We start from the raw sequence: 19268 nt of genomic DNA on the forward strand, positions 1-19268 counted from the left end.
CAGTTTCTTTAGGCACTTTCAGTTTTATCTTGATTGATCCCACCTATACCCCACCTAGTTTAGTTCTTCCCAATCAGTTTCCCTATATTATGCCTTGTTAGTTGATCTTGACTGGACAGTAAGCTCAAAGGGGAAGGGACTGTCTGCTTGTTGGAATCATGCCCAGTACCCGTGACCTGAATTGGCAACTGTTTTGGAATCAGGATACCGGACTTGATGGACCTTTGGTCTGACCTAGTATGGTAATACGTATGTTCTTATGACTATTTGTCTTTTAGTTAGTTAGTTAGTTAGTTACAGTGCATTTTTTCTAGCAAAAAAGGTGCCGGTACTCAAATGCTAGGCCACCCTTTCGGGGTGGGGTGATCACCCACCCCACAATAGCCAGGACCCTGCAACCAGTAACAGAATCTATGACAAGGCAGAATTGTTGTGTAGAGCCTGAGCTCGTTCATTAAAACTTGGGGTCCATGGGTCAATTTTAGCAGACAATGGAAAAGGTGCCGGTACTCAGTACCCCCTCAAAAAAAGCCCCGGTTATTTATTTGGATTTATTTACCGCCTTTTTGAAGGAATTCACTCAAGTCCCTGTTTTATGTGTGCCAGTAAAACACTGCATACATCTCTCTATATAAAAGGCAAAACCAACGTTCTATGAAGCCTCCAGCCGGAAGTGTGAAGGGGGCGAGATATCCGGTTTCCCTATGAGTGTCTGCCCCGCCCTCTCTGTAACACAGTCAGTGAAGGAAAACAGCAGAGCACGAAATCAAATCGCTGGCTCTGTAACAGTGAAGGACTCAGAGGGGGGAGGGGAGAGCGGCCAGAGGGCAGGGACACACACACTCCCACATGCACACAGAAGAAAACATTGCTAGCCCCCGTTTCATTTGCATCAGAAACGGGGCTTTTTTTACTAGTATTATAATAAATAACAATGATTGTGTAATCAGTAATAACAGTTGTTTTGAATCCCTAGCAGAAGGAAACCTTTCAAGGCTGCTCAATGCATTAGGGAAGCACCATACTTACAGATGACCTGTGGGGGTCATTGGGATAGCTTCGCCAGTATCCCAGCATGTATTGTGTCTCTTTTGATCTTGAACGGATATTCTGCAAAATAATTTTACGAGATTTCATCACTGTTCCCCCAAATCATGTGCTGTTGGATTTAAAAGCAAATTTTCATTCAAGTAATTTGGTTTGGATTCTTTGAAAATCTTTCACAAACCCACTGAAAAGTGCCATTTCTCACAACTAATTTGCAAGGGGTGAAATCTCTGCTTTCCACGCTTGTATACCTCAAAGAAAGGTCTAAATTCTGACATTGGGCATGAGACCCAAGTCAGAGATTCCTGAACTACTGCAGTGTTGCTAAGGGATTGCTTAAAACAAGTTATGCACATCCCCACCACATGTAGGCGCTCACACTGACCCCCACCTTTATGTCTTGCATAAGTGTGGGTGTATAGATATTAGGTCGTTAACGAGTTATGCTGATATTCTATTATGGAATGTAGGCACCTTGGTTCCAATATTGAATGGACTCTTGGGGCTCCTAAATAGAGGTGGCCAGTTAGAGTGGACCTTCAATGGTGTCTACTACTACTACTACTACTATTTAGCATTTCTATAGCACTACAAAGCATACGCAGCGCTGCACAAACATAGAAGAAAGACAGTCCCTGCTCAAAGAGCTATGTAATAAAAGTGAGCCAAGTATAGGACAATCAAGCCATTGTGACATCACTGATGAGGTTGGCTCTTATTGGTGGACTGAGGCATTATGACATCACAATATTAGCTCTGGTTACAAGAGACTACTACTACTACTTATCACTTCTATAGCGCTACAAGGCGTACACAGCGCTGCACAAACATAGAAGAAAGACAGTCCCTGCTCAAAGAACTTACAATCTAATAGACAAAAAATAAATAAAGTAAGCAAATCAAATCAATTAATGTGTACAGGAAGGAAGAGAGGAGGGTAGGTGGAGGCGAGTGGTTACAAGTGGTTACGAGTCAAAAGCAATGTTAAAGAGGTGGGCTTTCAGTCTAGATTTAAAGGTGGCCAAGGATGGGGCAAGACATAGGGGCTCAGGAAGTTTATTCCAGGCGTAGGGTGCAGCGAGACAGAAGGTGCGAAGTCTGGAGTTGGCAGTAGTGGAGAAGGGAACAGATAAGAAGGATTTATCCATGGAGCGGAGTGCACGGGAAGGGGTGTAGGGAAGGACGAGTGTGGAGAGATACTGGGGAGCAGCAGAGTGAGTACATTTATAGGTTAGTAGAAGTTTGAACAGGATGCGAAAACGGATAGGGAGCCAGTGAAGGGTCTTGAGGAGAGGGGTAGTATGAGTAAAGCGACCCTGGCGGAAGATGAGACAGGCAGCAGAGTTTTGAACCGACTGGAGAGGGGAGAGGTGACTAAGTGGGAGGCCAGCAAGAAGCAAATTGCAGTAGTCTAAACGAGAGGTGACAAGGGTGTGGATGAGGGTTTTGGTAGAATGCTCGGAAAGAAAGGGGCGGATTTTACGGATGTTGTAAAGAAAGAAACGACAGGTCTTGGCAATCTGCTGGATATGAGCAGAGAAGGAGAGAGAACTCCGCACTCACTTTCTCGCCACTCAGTGCAGGATGCAGCCTAAAGCCTCGCTGTTTTACAAAGCTATGAGGTCTCCTATTCCTGCTCCACGATCCTCTATGCAACATGTTTGAGAAATGGACCTTCAGGACTCTTTGTCAGATGCTCAATGGGCTCGTGTGTGGTCAAGGGGTCCAAGGGCTTCCCTGTCGGCCGCAATCTCACAATCTCTCTTTTTTATGTACCACAGGGCCCTTTGGACTCCTAGAAAGAGCAAATTGTCTGGGGCTTCAAGTTGTGATTTATGTTGGTCCTGTAAACAAACCACAGGAACGCTTACGCATCTTTCGCTAGAATGTCCTAATCTGGTATTGTTCTGGGCAGATGTTTGGGATAAATCACAAAGGATTTTGGGGTTTCAGGATTGTTTTCTACCAAAGTATGTAATTTGGAAGTCAATTTGCACCCCATTTATATTTGCAGAGAGCGATAAACTGCTTTTTGACCTCTTAGTCTCTATTGCGTTGAAATTAATAATATTGCACTGGAAAGATAACTCTCCAGTCAATGTCATTCTTTGGTGGAATTGGGTCTTATTGTACAAGAAATACGAGCAGCTGTCAGTGAATGATATCCCTGGGCCTAATTATGGTTCTCAGAAATGGAAAACTTTCGACCTCTTTCTTTTATCAGCTGTCTAACTGTATTGCCTAATGTTTGATCTCAGCTTAATGTATAACATTGTTTTGTATATTTATTTTATTTATTTATTTATTGCATTTGTATCCCACATTTTCCCACCTATTTGCGGGTTCAGTGTGGCTTACAATACATTGTGAATGGTGGAAATACAGTTTGTTACAACTCGGTTATGGATTACATTGTGAGGGGTTATGCGAAAACAAAGTTAAAGTGTCGTTAAGGGAATAGAACAATGGAACAATGGAAAGAGACAACGGGAACTGATAGGGCAACTAAACAGTAGTAGGAGAACAATTCAGTATAACATTTTTCTATGAGTAGAGGTATAAATGTGGTAAAAGATTACGGGGGATGGGAATTCAGAAGAGAATGTATTGTTGCATTACTAACGGTGTGTGCGGACTTAATGTGTTTTGATTCTTTCAGTAAATTTTATCAAAGAGATGGGTTTTCAATGATTTGCGGAAGTTGGTTAGTTCGTAGATCGTTTTCAGGTTGCGTGGTGGTGTAGTCCAGAATTGCGTGCTCATATAAGAAAAGGTTGATGCGTGTAGCATTTATATTTATACCTTCAATCCATTCAGAACTCTGCCGCACGTCTTATATTCCGCCAAAACCGATATACTCATATCACCCCTCTCCTCAAGTCACTTCACTGGCTTCCGATCAGATACCGCATCCAATTCAAGCTTCTCCTCCTTACTTACAAATGCACCCGGTCTGCTGCTCCTCACTACCTCTCTACCCTCATCTCCCCCTACGTTCCCGCCCGTAACCTCCGCTCACACGACAAATCCCTCCTCTCAGTACCCTTCTCCACCATTGCCAACTCCAGGCTCCGCTCATTTTGACTTGCCTCACCCTATGCCTGGAACAATCTTCCTGTATCCCTACGCCAAGCCCCCTCCCTACCCATCTTCAAATCCTTGCTTAAAGCTCACCTCTTCAATGCTGTATTCGGAACCTAATCTTTCGAACATATAGGTTGCCCCAATCTGTCTGACCTTTCAGATTATCTGTACATTTGTCTTTTAGATTGTAAGCTCTTCGAGCAGGGACTGTCCTTCCATGTTAAATTGTACAGCGCTGCGTAACCCTAGTAGCGTTTTAGAAATGTTAAGTAGTAGTAGTGTAGCGTTTTGTATTTTATGCCTTTGCAATTGGGGAAGTGAATAGTACAAGTTGTTGGGTTTTTTTTCTCTGTTTTGAAAAACTCAAAAATATTTTTAAAAAAGAGATGATAGTAGGGTTGCCCCAAAATAATCAAATGGGCTCCCTTTGGACATAGGGTATTATTTAACATGGGCACAAATTAAAAACAAACTTATTAGGGAAGAAAAAGTAGAGGTGGCCAGTTAGAGGCGGGACGGACGCGCCTGAGGAGAAGGAGAGGGTCTGGCGCTGACGGAATGCTGGCTCTGTGGGTCGCCTGTGCCCGAGGGAGAACATAGCAGATGTTCTCCCTTGGGCACTGGCGACCCACAGACATAGTAGATGTTGGCAGATAAAGACCTGTACGGTCCATCCAGTCAGCCCAACAAGATAAACTCATTAGATGTGATGCTTTATTTGTATACCTGAACTTGATTTGTCCTTGCCATTTTCAGGGCACAGACCGTAGAAGCTTCTGTGGATCCATTCCTTCTGAACAGGCTGCAGGAAGTCTAGTAAAAGCCATGACAGTGTTGTCCTAAAAAGATGCTTCCTGGCCTAGCCAGAATTTCGTTCATAGACCTCAGTTTGGCAATACAGGGGCTTATGCATATAAACAGGGTATGGGCAGTATATCCCACTACAGCCCAAAGTTACGGCATGGGAATCGGGGCTAAGCGCAATTCTATAAAGGGCACACGCCCTTTATAGGATCACAGTAAGTGCCAATCTTTTCCATCACCCACTTATGAATGCTATTTATAGAAGCTGGCTCTATTTCTTTATATATCTTTTGGATTTGTCCACATCACTGAGGATCTTGTGTGGATATTTTAGAAAAGCAATATAGAGGGGCATAATCGAATGGGGGCAACCATCTCTAGGGACGACCCCGTAAAGAAGTGTACCCAACCATATCATCGAAACAAGATGGGCGGCCATCTTTCATTTCGATAATACGGTCGGGGACAGCCAAATCTCAACATTTGGACCGCCCTTAGAGATGGTCGCCATTGGTTTTCACCGATAATGGAAACTAATGGCGGTCATCTCAAAACCGGCCAAATCCAAGCCATTTAGTCGTGGGAGGAGCCAGCATTTTGTAGTGCCCTGGTCCCCCTCACATGCCAGGACACCAACCGGTCACCCTAGGGGGCACTGCAGTGGACTTCACAAATTGATCCCAGGTGCATAGCTCCCTTACCTTGGGTGCTGAGCCCCCCCAAAACCCACTCCCCACAACTGTATACCACTACCATAGCCCTTAAAGGGTAACGGGGGGCACCTAGATATGGGTACAGTGGGTTTCGGGTGGGTTTTGGAGGGCTCCTATTTACCACCACAAGTGTTACAGGTAGGGGGGGGGATGGGCCTGGGTCCGCCTGCCTGAAGTGCACTGCAGTACCCACTGAAAACTGCTCCAGGGACCTGCATAGTGCTGTGATGGAGCTGGGTATGACATTTGAGGCTGGCATAGAGACTGGGAAAAAAATGTTTTTTAATTTTTTTTTTTTTGGGTGGGAGGGGGTTGGTGACCACTAGGGGAGTAAGGGGAGGTGATCCCCGATTCCGGCCAGTGGTCATCTGGTCAGTTTGGGCACCTTTTCAAGGCTTGGTCGTGAACAAAAAGGGACCAAGTAAAGTCGGCCAAATGCTCGTCAGGGCCATCTCTTAACCACACCCCCGTCCCACCTTCAGTACACTGCCGACAAGCCCCCTTGAACTTTGGCTGTCTCTGCGACGGAAAGCAGTTGAAGCCGGCCAAAGTCGGCTTTCGATTATACCGATTTGGCCGGCCTCAGGAGAAGGCCGGCCATCTCCCAATTTGTGTCGGAAGATGGCCGCCCTTCTCCTTCGAAAATAAGCTGGATAGGCGCCTAAGTTTGTCGAATAAAATAGGTTTTCAGATGTATCCCTAACAGCGCACAAATTTTCTTGCACAGATTCAGAAACGCTCCAAAGGTGTAAATGTATGCATTTACTCTGGGCCCCGTTTATGAAGCTGCTGCAAAAGGGGGGCCTGAGCTGGCATTGGCGTGTGTTTTTGATGCACGCCGAGGCCCCCTTTTACCACAGTGGGTAAAAGGCAGGTGTTTGGGTTTTTTCAGGAAATGGCTGTATGGCAAGTAACATAGTAACATAGTAGATGACGGCAGAAAAAGACCTGCATGGTCCATCTAGTCTGCCCATCAAGATAAACTCATATGTGCTACTTTTTGTGTATACCTTACCTTGATTTGTATCTGTCATTTTCAGGGCACAGACCGTAGAAGTCTTGCCCAGCACTAGCCCCGCCTCCCAAACACCAGCCTCGCCTCCCAATCTCCAGCCCCGCCTAGTAGATGAATACTTTTGTTCTAAGATATTAGATGGGAGGGGGAGTGGTGGCCAGCATAAATAAAAAGAATTGGATTTTGATGGAATCTCATTCTGTGTTCTGTGTATGGCAAGTAAAGCACTTGCCACATGGCCATTTCAGGAGGGGGAACATACCGCCTCCCACTGAGGTTTTTTGTGTGTGTGTGTGGGGGGGGGGGGGGGGTTAAAGGAATCCTGTGCCGAAGGAATGGATCCTCAGGAGCTTAGTCAAGATCGGGAGGCGGGGCTGGTGGTAGGGAGGCAGGGATAGTGCTGGGCAGACTTATACGGTCTGTGCCAGAGCCGGTGGTTGGGAGGCGAGGATAGAGCTGGGCAGACTTATACGGTCTGTGCCAGAGCCGGTGGTTGGGAGGCGGGGCTGGTGGTTGGGAGGCGAGGATAGAGCTGGGCAGACTTATACGGTCTGTGCCAGAGCCGGTGGTTGGGAGGCGGGGCTGGTGGTTGGGAGGCGAGGATAGAGCTGGGCAGACTTATACGGTCTGTGCCAGAGCCGGTGGCGGGAGGCAGGGCTGGTGGTTGGGAGGTGGGGATAGTGCTGGGTAGACTTATACGGTCTGTGCCAGAGCTGGTGGTTGGGAGGCAGGGCTGGTGGTTGGGAGGCGAGGATAGTGCTGGGCAGACTTATATGGTCTGTGCCAGAGCCGGTGGTTGGGAGGCGGTGCTGGTGGTTGGGAGGCAGGGATAGTGCTGGGCAGACTTATACGGTCTGTGCCCTGAAGAGGACAGGTACAAATCAAAGTAGGGTATACACAAAAAGTAGCACATATGAGTTATCTTGTTGGGCAGACTGGATGGACCGTGCAGGTCTTTTTCTGCAGTCATCTATTATGTTACTGTGTTACTATGTTTGCCTCAACCTGTATATATAGTAATTATGCCCTTCATGTTCACCACTTTCTCTAGAGCAAGATGTTTCTAATGTGTTGGACTTTGTGGTTTTTGGCCATTCTGTGCAAACTGGACCATTTTGTGTCCTGCGACGAAGGATAAATAAACCCCTTCCTATGTGATAGCAGCAGGGTTTTTTTTTTTTTAACTTTGTTTATGTGAAGAAGATTGAATTCAAGCCTCAGCAAAACAAACCCATTAGATGTCATTTGGATGCTATCGAATCATTTCTGACTCTTTTTTTTCTTTCTTTTCTATAGAGCTGAACTGGTAATGAACGACTCTTCATCTCCAGCTGTTGCTGACAGAAGTAATGAAAGCATCAAGTACAACATTAAAGCAGCTGAATCCAAATGGAGGCACAATGAGACGCTCTCATTAAGGATCAGGTAATCGGGATGACCTGTGGCAAGAAACATAACATCAGATTGATGTACAATGTAGGCGGCTTGCAAAGGGACTTTGTCCTGTAAAAGCGACAGTGCTGTTCCTCATTCAAGAACTAATCCTGGACCAACAATTACTTAAAAGAACGCTGTTATTTCTGGGAACCAATGAAACAATATTTTAATTCTCTTCTTTTTATCAAAGAAGGCTCGGTGAGCTGATCCGAATGAAGATATCGTTGACTTTCTATTCCAGTTAGCTTAATCTCTCAGTTTGTTTATATTTATTCCTTCATGCTGTGCTGCCTTTCGTCAAATTCGCTGCAAAGCGGTTTTGCGTAGATTAAAATAGGAAAGCAGAAAGGAACGCCAATATTCTAGAGGAAAGGGGTACACAAACCAAGGATAGAGAACTGGGACAGGCAAAAGATACACTAATAAACTGGCTGCAAACCCAGATACCACGGACAGGAGCCCCCCCCCACCCCCGATCCGTTCCTGCATCAAATGCAAGTTTGAAGTAGTGAAGTTCAAGGCTACCTTAAACGTCTGGTAACATAGTAACATAGTAAATGACGGCAGAAAAAGACCTGCATGGTCCATCCAGTCTGCCCAACAAGATAAACACATATGTGCTACTTTTTGTGTATACCTTACCTTGATTTGTACCTGTCCTTTTCAGGGCACAGACCATGTAAGTCTGCCCAGCACTATCCCCGCCTCCCAACCACCGGCTCTGCCACCCATTCTCGGCTGAGCGCCTTAGGATCCCTTCCTTCTGAACAGGATTCCTTTATGTTTATCCCACGCATGTTTGAATTCCGTTACCGTTTTCATTTCCACCACCTCCCGCAGGAGGGCATTCCAAGCATCCACTTGGTAAGAAGACTCTCTATGAAGAGCCAGTGGGAGGGAATTCCACAGAAAGGGACCATATTGTAAAAAATGCAGAAGAAGGATTTGAGTCCAAACTGACATGAGAGATGGGGGTGGTGGGGGCCAGGATGATGGGTGCTGAGTGCAAATTCTATAATGGCCATTCCTCATGGAACTTTTGTTATAAAATACTAGTGTAAGGCCCCATCTATGCACCTCAAAGCAGGAGCGTAGCCAGACCGGCAGGAGGGGGGGGGTCCAGAGCCCGAAGTTTAGCCCCCCCTGGCGCTGCCGACCCCCCCTCCGCCATTGCCGACCCCCCCCCCGCTGCCGCCACCACCACCAACAACTTTGACCTCTCCCCCCCCCCCTGCTGACCCTCTCGACCCCTCTTCCTCCCGCCGACAACCCGCCATCGCCGTCGCCTACCTTTGCTGGCGGGGAACCCCAACCCCTGCCAGCCGAGGTCCTCGTCTTCCTTCGTTCTGTTTCTGAGTCTGACGTCCTGCGCGTTGTACGTGCAGGTCGTCAGAAACAGAATGAAGCCCTGTGATCTGCAAGGCTTTGTTCTGTTTCCATGAGTCTGACGTCCTGCACGTACAACATGCAGGACGTCAGACTCAGAAACAGAACAGAACAGAAACAGAACGAAGCCTTGCGATCTGCAAGGCTTCGTTCTGTTCCGTGAGTCTGACGTCCTGCACGTACAACATGCAGGACGTCAGACTCAGAAACAGAACAGAACAGAAACAGAACGAAGCCTTGCGATCTGCAAGGCTTCGTTCTGTTTCCGTGAGTCTGACGTCCTGCACGTACAACATGCAGGACGTCAGACTCAGAAACAGAACCGAACAGAAACAGCACGAAGCCTTGCGATCTGCAAGGCTTCGTTCTGTTTCCGTGAGTCTGACGTCCTGCGCGTACAACGTGCAAGACGTCAGACTCAGAAACAGAACGAAGGAAGAGGAGGACCTCGGCTGGCGGGGGTTGGGGTCCCCCGCCAGCAAAGGTAGGCGACGGCGGGTTGGCGGCGGGAGGGGGGGGTCGAGAGGGTCGTCGGCATGGGGGTCCAGGGCCAAATCTACAGGGGCCCAGGCCCCCGTGGCCCCACGTAGCTACGCCCCTGCCTCAAAGGCTTGCGAACCCTACGCTTGTCCTTTCAAAACAGGCTTAGTGGTCCCTTCATTTCACGACATCAACTATGAACATACCAGGAGGAGCATTTTTTCAGTATAAGGCCCAGAGAATAGGAATAAACTGCCACAATCTCTTTATTCTCATACATCCCTTCTGCAGTTTAAATCAGAATTAAAAACGTTTCCTTTTTTTTGGATGCATATCCTTAGATCGACTTTGGTCTGTTTTGTACAGTAGGTGAGCCTGATCAGTCAGACAGGTAAACGGAGCCCCTCCCTTTCCCTTCCTTTCCTATCAATATTGTAGTTCATCCCCCTCCCTTTCCTATATTTATTAGACTGTAAGCCGCTCAGATGTTTTTTATGATGAGCGGGATAGTAAATCCCTAATAAACCTTGAAACCTTGCGTGGGATATGCATAAAGGAATCCTGTGCAGTAGGAATGGATCCTCAGAAGCTTAGCCAAAATTGGGTGGCGGAGCAGGTAGGGGAAGAGAGGTTGGTGGTTGGGAGGTGAGGATAGTGGAGGGCAGACTTATACGGTCCGTGCCAGAGCCGGTGATGGGAGGCGGGACTGGTGGTTGGGAGGCGGGAAATACTGCTGGGCAGACTTGTACGGTCTGCGCCCTGAAAAAGGCAGGTACAAATCAAGGTAAGGTATACACATATGAGTTTATCTTGTTGGGCAGACTGGATGGACGGTGCAGGTCTTTTTCTGCCGTCATCTACTACTATGTAAGTGCTCGTGTCTAACTGTAGCGGGTAGGCACATAACTGATGATGTAACCCAGAACTCACCCGGGTTAGCTCTCAAACGCGAGTCCCAAGGAGAGTGTTTGCTCTTTCTCAGTTTCCCAACTCCACAGCTTGAGGTATTCTCAAGCCACTCTCGCTCACTCTTCCAGGCTTCTTTCAGACAACTGGGAATAGTTACGGATCCGGTGTCTAAACTGGGATTCAAGGGACATGTCCAGGTTCCCTCCAGCTTCCAGTTCAGGAACCAGGAGGCTCAAGAATAAACTTAACTTTATTATAATCAGTGCATTTTGTCTAGCAAAAAAAGGTGCCGGTACTCAAATGCCAGGCCACCCTTCAGGGGTGGAGTGATCATTGAGGGACTCACCCCACAATAGCCAGGACCCCTGCAACCAGTCATAGAATCTATGACAAGGCAGAATTTGTATGTAGAACCTGAGCTCTTTCATTAAAATACGAGAACCATGGGTCAAGTTTAGCAGACAGTTGAAAAGGTGCCGGTACTCAGTACCCCCAAGTACCCCCTCAAAAAAAGCCCTGATTATAATGTTAATACAGATACATTTTTACTGTGATGATCTTCAGCTTAATGAATGATGTAAACTCCGGCTATGGTTTTCAAGGTAACCACAAAGAGCGTTTCTTTCTCAGGATTATACACAGGTGCGCAATCCACTTATGTCTGTCCTGTAGCCTGACGGAACCCCAGGATAGATTTCCCATTTCTTCTAATGTACTCTGTGTCACCAGATCTGGATCCTCTATTATTGTCTTTATCCTTCGTGGGTATCACCCTGAAGGTAGCAATCAGCCATGGGCAGACCTTGTCCTACCCTGAGCCCCAGTTATGGGCTGGACTCCCCAATCCAACCTGAGGTTCTGGTTCCCTTTAATGGCTATGGAGCACTTGACAGCAATTGATCCCTTAAATCCAATCCGCTAGGGTTGGCTTTGCAGGTACCCCCTTTCTTCTCTATGGGTTGCTTGGTAGGGGCTTGTAGGTTTCTCCAACCTTAGGCACCAAGGACAGCCTTCTCATTCAAGGCTTCTCTATTTTTTTACTTCTAAACCCCTCCCAGGTCCTCCTAGTCACTCCCCCAAGTGACTCTATACCTGGGGCTCAGTCTATCAGAAGATCTACTACTACTACTACTACTACTTATTATAGTAACATAGTAGATGATGGAATAAAAAGACCTGCACGGTCCATCCAGTCTGCCCAACAAGATAAATTCATATGTGCTACTTTTTATTTGTACCTGTCTTCTTCAGGGCACAGACCGTATAAGTCTGCCCAGCACTATCCCCACCTCCCAACTACCAGTCCCGCCTCCCACCACCAGCTCTGGCACAGACCGTATAAGTCTGCCCACCACTATCCCCGCCTCCCAACTACCAGTCCCACCTCCCACCACCAGCTCTGGCACAGACCGTATAAGTCTGCCCAGCACTATCTCCGCCTCCCACCACTGGCTCTGGCACAGACCGTATAAGTCTGCCCAGCACTATCCCCACCTCCCAACTACCAGTCCCGCCTCCCACCACCAGCTCTGGCACAGACCGTATAAGTCTGCCCAGCACTATCCCCACCTCCCAACTACCAGTCCCGCCTCCCACCACCAGCTCTGGCACAGACCGTATAAATCTGCCCAGCACTATCTCCGCCTCCCACCACTGGCTCTGGCACAGACCATATAAGTCTGCCCAGCACTATCCCCACCTCCCAACTACCAGTCCCGCCTCCCACCACCAGCTCTGGCACAGACCGTATAAGTCTGCCCAGCACTATCTCCGCCTCCCACCACTGGCTCTGGCACAGACCATATAAGTCTGCCCAGCACTATCCCCACCTCCCAACTACCAGTCCCGCCTCCCACCACCAGCTCTGGCACAGACCGTATAAGTCTGCCCAGCACTATCCCCGCCTCCCAACCACTAGCCCCACCTCCCACTACCAGCTCTGCCACCTAAACTTGGCTAAGCTCCCAAGGATACATTCCTTCTGAACAGGATTCCTTTATGTTTATCCCACGCATGTTTGAATTCTGTTACTGTTTTCATCTCCACCACCTCCCGCGGGAGGGCATTCCAAGCATTCACCACTCTCTCCGTGAAAAAGTACGTCCTGACATTTTTCCTGAGTCTGCCCCCCTTCAATCTCATCTATAGCGCTACAAGGCAAGATTATATATGGGGACGCTCCTGCCTACATGTACAGCCTGGTCGACCTCCCACCCAGAAATGCCATGCAGTCATCCCGCACCTATTTCAATCTCCACTTTCCTAACTGCAGGAACTTACGTTACAAGCTGCTCTTTGCCTCTTCATTTTGCTTCCAGTGTCCCCGTTATTGGAATGCTCTGCCATCAGCGTTAAAAGAGACCACTGATCACAGCCACATAGAGCCTGCCTTGGTGGGAATATGTGGAATATAAATGTTCACAATAAATAAAAACAAGCCACTGGGATGTATGGGAGGGGCCAGTATTCTTAGAGGACTGGCCACACAGACATTTCAGCAGAGCAGTGGGGCACCCTAGGGGACACTGCAGTGGACCTCACAGAAAAGCTCCCTGGTACATATCTCATTGTTACCCCTTATATTGCATTGGGAGCCCTCCGAAACCCACCAAAATCCTACTGTACCCAACTATACACCAGGGGCGTAGCCAGACTTCAGCGGGAGGGGAGTCCAGAGCCTGAGGTGAGGGGGCACATTTTAGCCCCCCCCCCCCCCGCCATTGCTGACCCCACCACCAACAACAACACTCCCGCCGCCAGCCCTCCCCCGCCATCACCTACCTTTGCTGGCGGGGGACCCCAACCCCCACCAGTCGAGGTCCTCTTCTTCCGGCGCAAGGCTTCGTTCTGTTTCTGTGAGTCTGACATCCTGCATGGCGGGGGAGGGTTGGCGGCGGGAGGGGGGTCGAGAGGGTCATCAGCAGGGGGGTCCAGGGCCAAATCTACGGGGGCCCAGGCCCCCGTGGCCCCACATAGCTACGCCACTGCTATACACCACTACAATAGCCCTTATGGCTGCAGGTGTCACCTATATGTGGATACAGTAGGCTTTTGGTGGGTTTTGGAGGGCTCACACTTTCCACCGCAAGTGTAACAATTACAGTGGGATATGGGCCTGGGTCCTTTTCTCTTTAATGCACTGCACCCACCACTAGGCTGCTCTAATAGTACTGGAAACCACTTCTGAATCTGATGTAGAGGCTGATACATACGGTTTCTTTCACACCAGGGGAGAGGTCAGTGGCCACTGGGAGTTTATGCCTTATTCTCTCCAGTGGTCATCTCGTCATTTAGGGCACCTTCTTGTGACTTAGGCATGAATGAAACAGGTCTAGACCAAAACGTCTGACTTGTAGCACTAGACATTTTTGCTTTGTTCCATTATGGCAGAAAAAGTTTTGGGAATGCCCAAATCCCACCCCCAACACGCCCCCTGGTGATTTGCATGTACTGCAGAGAAAAACATCTCAAATCCAAATTTCAAAAATCGTGCTTTGGACATTTTTCTCTTTTAAGAATGAGCCCCATTATCTGCTTTAAAGGTATCTCTACTGATTTCATCAAGCCTGGAAGCAAAAGCAACATATTCTTGTTCCTATAAAAGCCATCGAATCAATTGATGATGTTGGTTTGCTATGTGCTGTGCTTGAGTAATTTGTTTTGAGATGTTATTGTTATTTTTAGTTATTTATTTTTGAGATCATACTGTATGATACTATGAATGTTTTTATGTAACCTATCTTGGGCATTTTTGTAAAGACAGGTACAATCAAACATATAAACGGCAAGTGACCGACTCACCTGCAAATGCGCAGTAGAGACTTCCCTCTCTGTCCCGCCCTCGCGTCAAGACGTGATGACGTCAGAGGGCGGAACAGAGAGGGAAACGGAGTCAGAGTCACTGTCGGACGGTGCCGCCTGGAAACGAACATCGCATGCACCAACCTCCACTCTCCCCCCCCATCCCCGCCGCTGTTCCCGCCTTCCTCCGCATCGGGCCCCCTGCACTGACCTGACAGCGCCTCTCACCTCCGTGTGGAAGCGCTGCAGGCAGCGCTTTCACACGGAGGTGAGAGGTGCTGTCAGGTCAGTGCAGGGGGCCCGGCACGGAGGGGGGAGGGAGCGGCGGCGAAGAGAGTAGCTGGAAATCTCACCCGTTTTTACGGGCTTAACGGCTAGTATCAAAATAAATGAAACAAAATAAAAGATTTAAAAAACAGAGTCCCACCATAGCTTCTGCATTAAAAGTTTGAGAGTTTAAGTTAGTTTTAAGAAAGTAATGGTTTGCTTTTTCTTTTCATTTTCTTGTCAGAAAACAAGTCTTAAACTTTTTAGATGCAGAGCGAGACATTTCCGTCCTGAAAGGGACGCTGAAGGCTGGTGACGTCATCCATTACATATTCGACCGAGACAGTACCATGAACATATCAAAGAATTTATACGAGCTGCTACCAAAGGCGTCGCCCCTGAAGAACAAGCACTTTAAGACATGTGCCATCGTGGGCAACTCAGGAATTCTGCTGAACAGCGACTGCGGGAGAGAGATAGACTCCCATGATTTTATAATCAGGTTGGGTATCATCTGATGCTGCCATTCGTGTTTACACGCTCCTCCCTGGAGCACTGTACAGGGCCGACTTCTACATGGAATGTTGCTAGTGGAATAGCAACATTCCATGTAGAATCTCAAATAGTAGCAACAGTGGAGGAGTGGCCTAGTGGTTAGGGTGGTGGGCTCTGATCCTGGGGAACTGGGGAACTGAGTTTGATTCCCACTTCAGGCACAGGCAGCTCCTTGTGACTCTGGGCAAGTCACTTAACCCTCCATTGCCCCATGTAAGCTGCATTGAGCCTGCCATGAGTGGGAAAGCGCAGGGTACAAATGTAACAAAAATAAAATAGATACTATTGGAGATTCTACATGGAATGTTGCTATTCCACTAGCAACATTCCATGTAGAAGGCTGCGCAGGCTTCTGTTTCTGTGAGTCTGACGTCCTGCATGTATGTGCAGGACGTCAGACTCACAGAAGCAGAAGCCTGCGCGGCCACATTGGTGATCTGCAAGGGCCGACTTCTACATGGAATGAATGTTGCTAGTGGAGTTCGATTCCCACCTCAGGCACAGGCAGCTCCTTGTGACTCTGGGCAAGTCACTTAACCCTCCATTGCCCCATGTAAGCCGCATTGAGCCTGCCAAAATAAAAAAGCTTTTAAGGCTTTACAAAATTGTTTTTAGTCAGTTATACATCTCAAAGCCAAAGGTAAATAAAGCATTCCAATATTTTGCAGCCAAAAAGGTAAAAGATGTAGAAAATAATTTCTTATATCTAACTTTTGTTAGGCTGCGATACTGAAGCATTAAAAAGTGTTTAGAAGAAGCAACACAATTTTTTTGCTCAAATGTTGACTAAGCTCAGCTCATATTCTGGATTCAGGAGAGACAGCTGAATTGACGCTCAAGAGGAGGGATTTTATTCGAAGATCAGATTCCAGCGGTCTGCTTCACAGCTTTAACCAACAAAAGTCAGTCAAGAAAAACGAACCAGGACAGCGACTGAATGATATTATGCTCACTGCAAACCGTGGTGCTGATCAAGATGGAAATTAGAGGAACTGAAGCAAAGGGGAAAAAAAGCCGCTTCGCTGCTAGCGTTTGAGTAATGGAACAAAAAAAGGAAGCTTCTGAAAGATTTCAGTTTCCAAGGGGGGCTTTTTCTGGCTATTCTCATTCCCCAGGGCTTCTCTCATTTTCCCTTTCTAGTAAGCGCTTATCAAAAAGCCTATCATGCGTGTTTTCCCTTTCTTTTTTTTTCTCCCCGTTACATCTGTTGCTTCAGGAAGCCAAAGCAAAACTAGTAGGGTGCAGTCCTTTCGGGAGCCACCTCTTCTGCTACTGTTCTTTAGGGGTCCTTTTAGAAAGGCGCGCTGAAAAATGGCCTGCGGTAGTGTAGGCGCGGGTTTTGGGCATGCGCAGAATCATTTTTCCGTGCACCTGTGAAAAAGACCCTTTTTTGCCGAAAATAAACGTGCGGCAAAATCAAAATTGCCGTGCATCCATTTTGGGTCTGAGACCTTACCACGAGCCATAGACCTAGTGGCAAAGAATTTGGGCGGTACAGACCTACGCATGTCAGATTCCACTTGGCACACGTCCACTACGCGTGTCCGAAAATAAAAAATATTTTTCAGACGCGCCCCAAGAATGAAATTACCGCAAGAGCCACGCGGTAGTCGGGCGGTAACTCCATTTTGGCACTCGGGCGCGCATAGATGCTTACACGGCTTAGTAAAAGGACCCCTTAGTTGGGTCTCTCATACATACATAAACCTCTCACTCCAACGTTCCCAGGATAGTCTCAAAATATTATGATTGATGTGCAATGCACTGTCAGTGATTCCTTATAGCTCCATAAAGGTAAACAGATCTGAAACTCATTTCCAAACATTTAAAATAAGTACATAAGTAATGCCACACTGGGAAAAGACCAAGGGTCCATCAAGCCCAGCATCCTGTCCATGACAGCGGCCAATCCAAGCCAAGGGCACCTGGCAAGCTTCCCAAACGTACAAACATTCTATACATGTTATTCCTGGAATTGTGGATTTTTCCCAAGTCCATTTAGTAGTGGTTTATGGACTTGTCCTTTAGGAAACCGTCTAACCCCTTTTTAAACTCTGCCAAGCTAACCACCTTCACCACATTCTCCGGCAACGAATTCCAGAGTTTAATTATGCGTTGGGTGAAGAAATATTTTCTCCGATTTGTTTTAAATTTACTACACTGTAGTTTCATCGCATGCCCCCTAGTCCTAGTATTTTTGGAAAGCGTAAACAGACGCTTCACATCCACCTGTTTTACTCCACTCATTATTTTATATACCTCTATCATGTCTCCCCTCAGCTGTCTCTTCTCCAAGCTGAATAGCCCTAGCCTCCTTAATCTTTCTTCATAGGGAAGTCGTCCCATCCCCGCTATCATTTTTGTCGCCCTTCGCTACACTTTTTCCAATTCAACTATATCAATCGTTTGAACTAGTTTTATGCTAATAGTGTTCAACCAAATTGGTTTCAAGTGTAGAATTATAAGGTAAGGGCACTTGATATTTTACTAGCTTCAGAAAAGGTTTGAGCACAAAGGACATTCTGGTGGTGTCTCAAAACTCAGAAGTGGAGTCTGCTAAAATTTGATGTCCGTTTCTCACTAGGGGGCCCTTTTACTAAGGCGTGTAGGTGCCTACACGCATCCAACACACGTCAATTTGGAACTACCGCCTGGCTACTGTGTGTCCCGAGCGGTAATTCCATTTTTTACACGCATGCAACACACGTGCCAGAAAATATTTTTTTTAGTTTCTACCGCATGGAGCTAACCAGGTGGTCATCAACAGTGCTGAAAAATGGGCCTGCGCGCGTCCAATACGCCACTGCAGGCCATTTTTCGGCGCACCTTAGTAAAAGGACCCCTAAGTGTGGGCGAGGGGAAGAGAAAAATGAGTGGGGAAAACAGTAGAAATAAAAAACAATCATGTCACGCTGAATATTCCCGCTAACCAGCTAGGTTAGCAGGCAGATTTAGGGCAGGACAGCAACTTAAGTAGTTAGCAGTGATATTCAGGCTGCTAACTAGCTAAAAGGACCTTTGACTAAGCAGCAGTAAGCCCACCACAGGCTTACCGCACGCCAATCTGGAGCAACCATTGGCCCAACATGGGCGCCAGTGGTACTCACATCCCCAGTGCACAGCATTTCCGGCGCTAGTGGAAATATTCAAAAAATATTACCACAGGGGGTTACCCAATGGTAATTGGGCAGCGCCGTGCGCTATCCAGTTACCGTCAGGTATGCATAGGATCCCTTACCACCACCTCAATGCCTGGAGTGTATATTTTGAAATACAAGTTATACAATCTTCAGGTTCATTTACTGTCGGTCTTGGGGCAAACAGTAAATCACGGTTGGAAAAATGTGCTCTTGTGTATGCTCTATGGATTATTCGTTTAGGATATCCCCGTTCTGAAAGGCGTGCTTTAAATGCCTTAGATTCCATTTTAAAAGCAGAGGTATTGGTACAGATACGACGGAATCTCAAAAATTGAGAAAAAGGGAGGCTCTGCTTTAGAAGGGGAGAATGATCACTGGTAAAATGAAGAAATGTATTGCGATCCGTTTCCTTCTTGTACACTGTTGTTATTAAAGAGTTGTCATGTTTGGAAATGAGAACATCCAGGAAGGATATTTGAGAGGAGTGATGGTTCAATGTAAACTGAATATTCTGATGACATGTATTCAACCACTCAAAACATTGGAATAATCTATCTTCTGTATCAATCCACAATACAAAAATGTTGTCCATAAAACATGCCCACATGGCGATAGATTTTTGAAGTGGAT

At 47.1% G+C, this 19268-nt stretch overlaps 1 protein-coding gene across 1 annotated transcript in view; it reads left to right on the forward strand.

Moving 5' to 3' along the window:
- Positions 1-19268, forward strand: part of ST8SIA2 (ST8 alpha-N-acetyl-neuraminide alpha-2,8-sialyltransferase 2) — a 227648-nt gene that overhangs the window by 160710 nt on the left and 47670 nt on the right. Inside the window, exons 3-4 of the mRNA XM_030190444.1 lie at positions 7960-8088; positions 15188-15445. Of these exons, the coding sequence (XP_030046304.1) occupies positions 7960-8088; positions 15188-15445 (387 nt within the window). The remainder of the gene's footprint in view (positions 1-7959; positions 8089-15187; positions 15446-19268) is intronic.

The sequence above is a fragment of the Microcaecilia unicolor genome, chromosome 1 (genome assembly GCF_901765095.1).
Source record: "Microcaecilia unicolor chromosome 1, aMicUni1.1, whole genome shotgun sequence".
Lineage (NCBI taxonomy): Eukaryota > Metazoa > Chordata > Amphibia > Gymnophiona > Siphonopidae > Microcaecilia > Microcaecilia unicolor.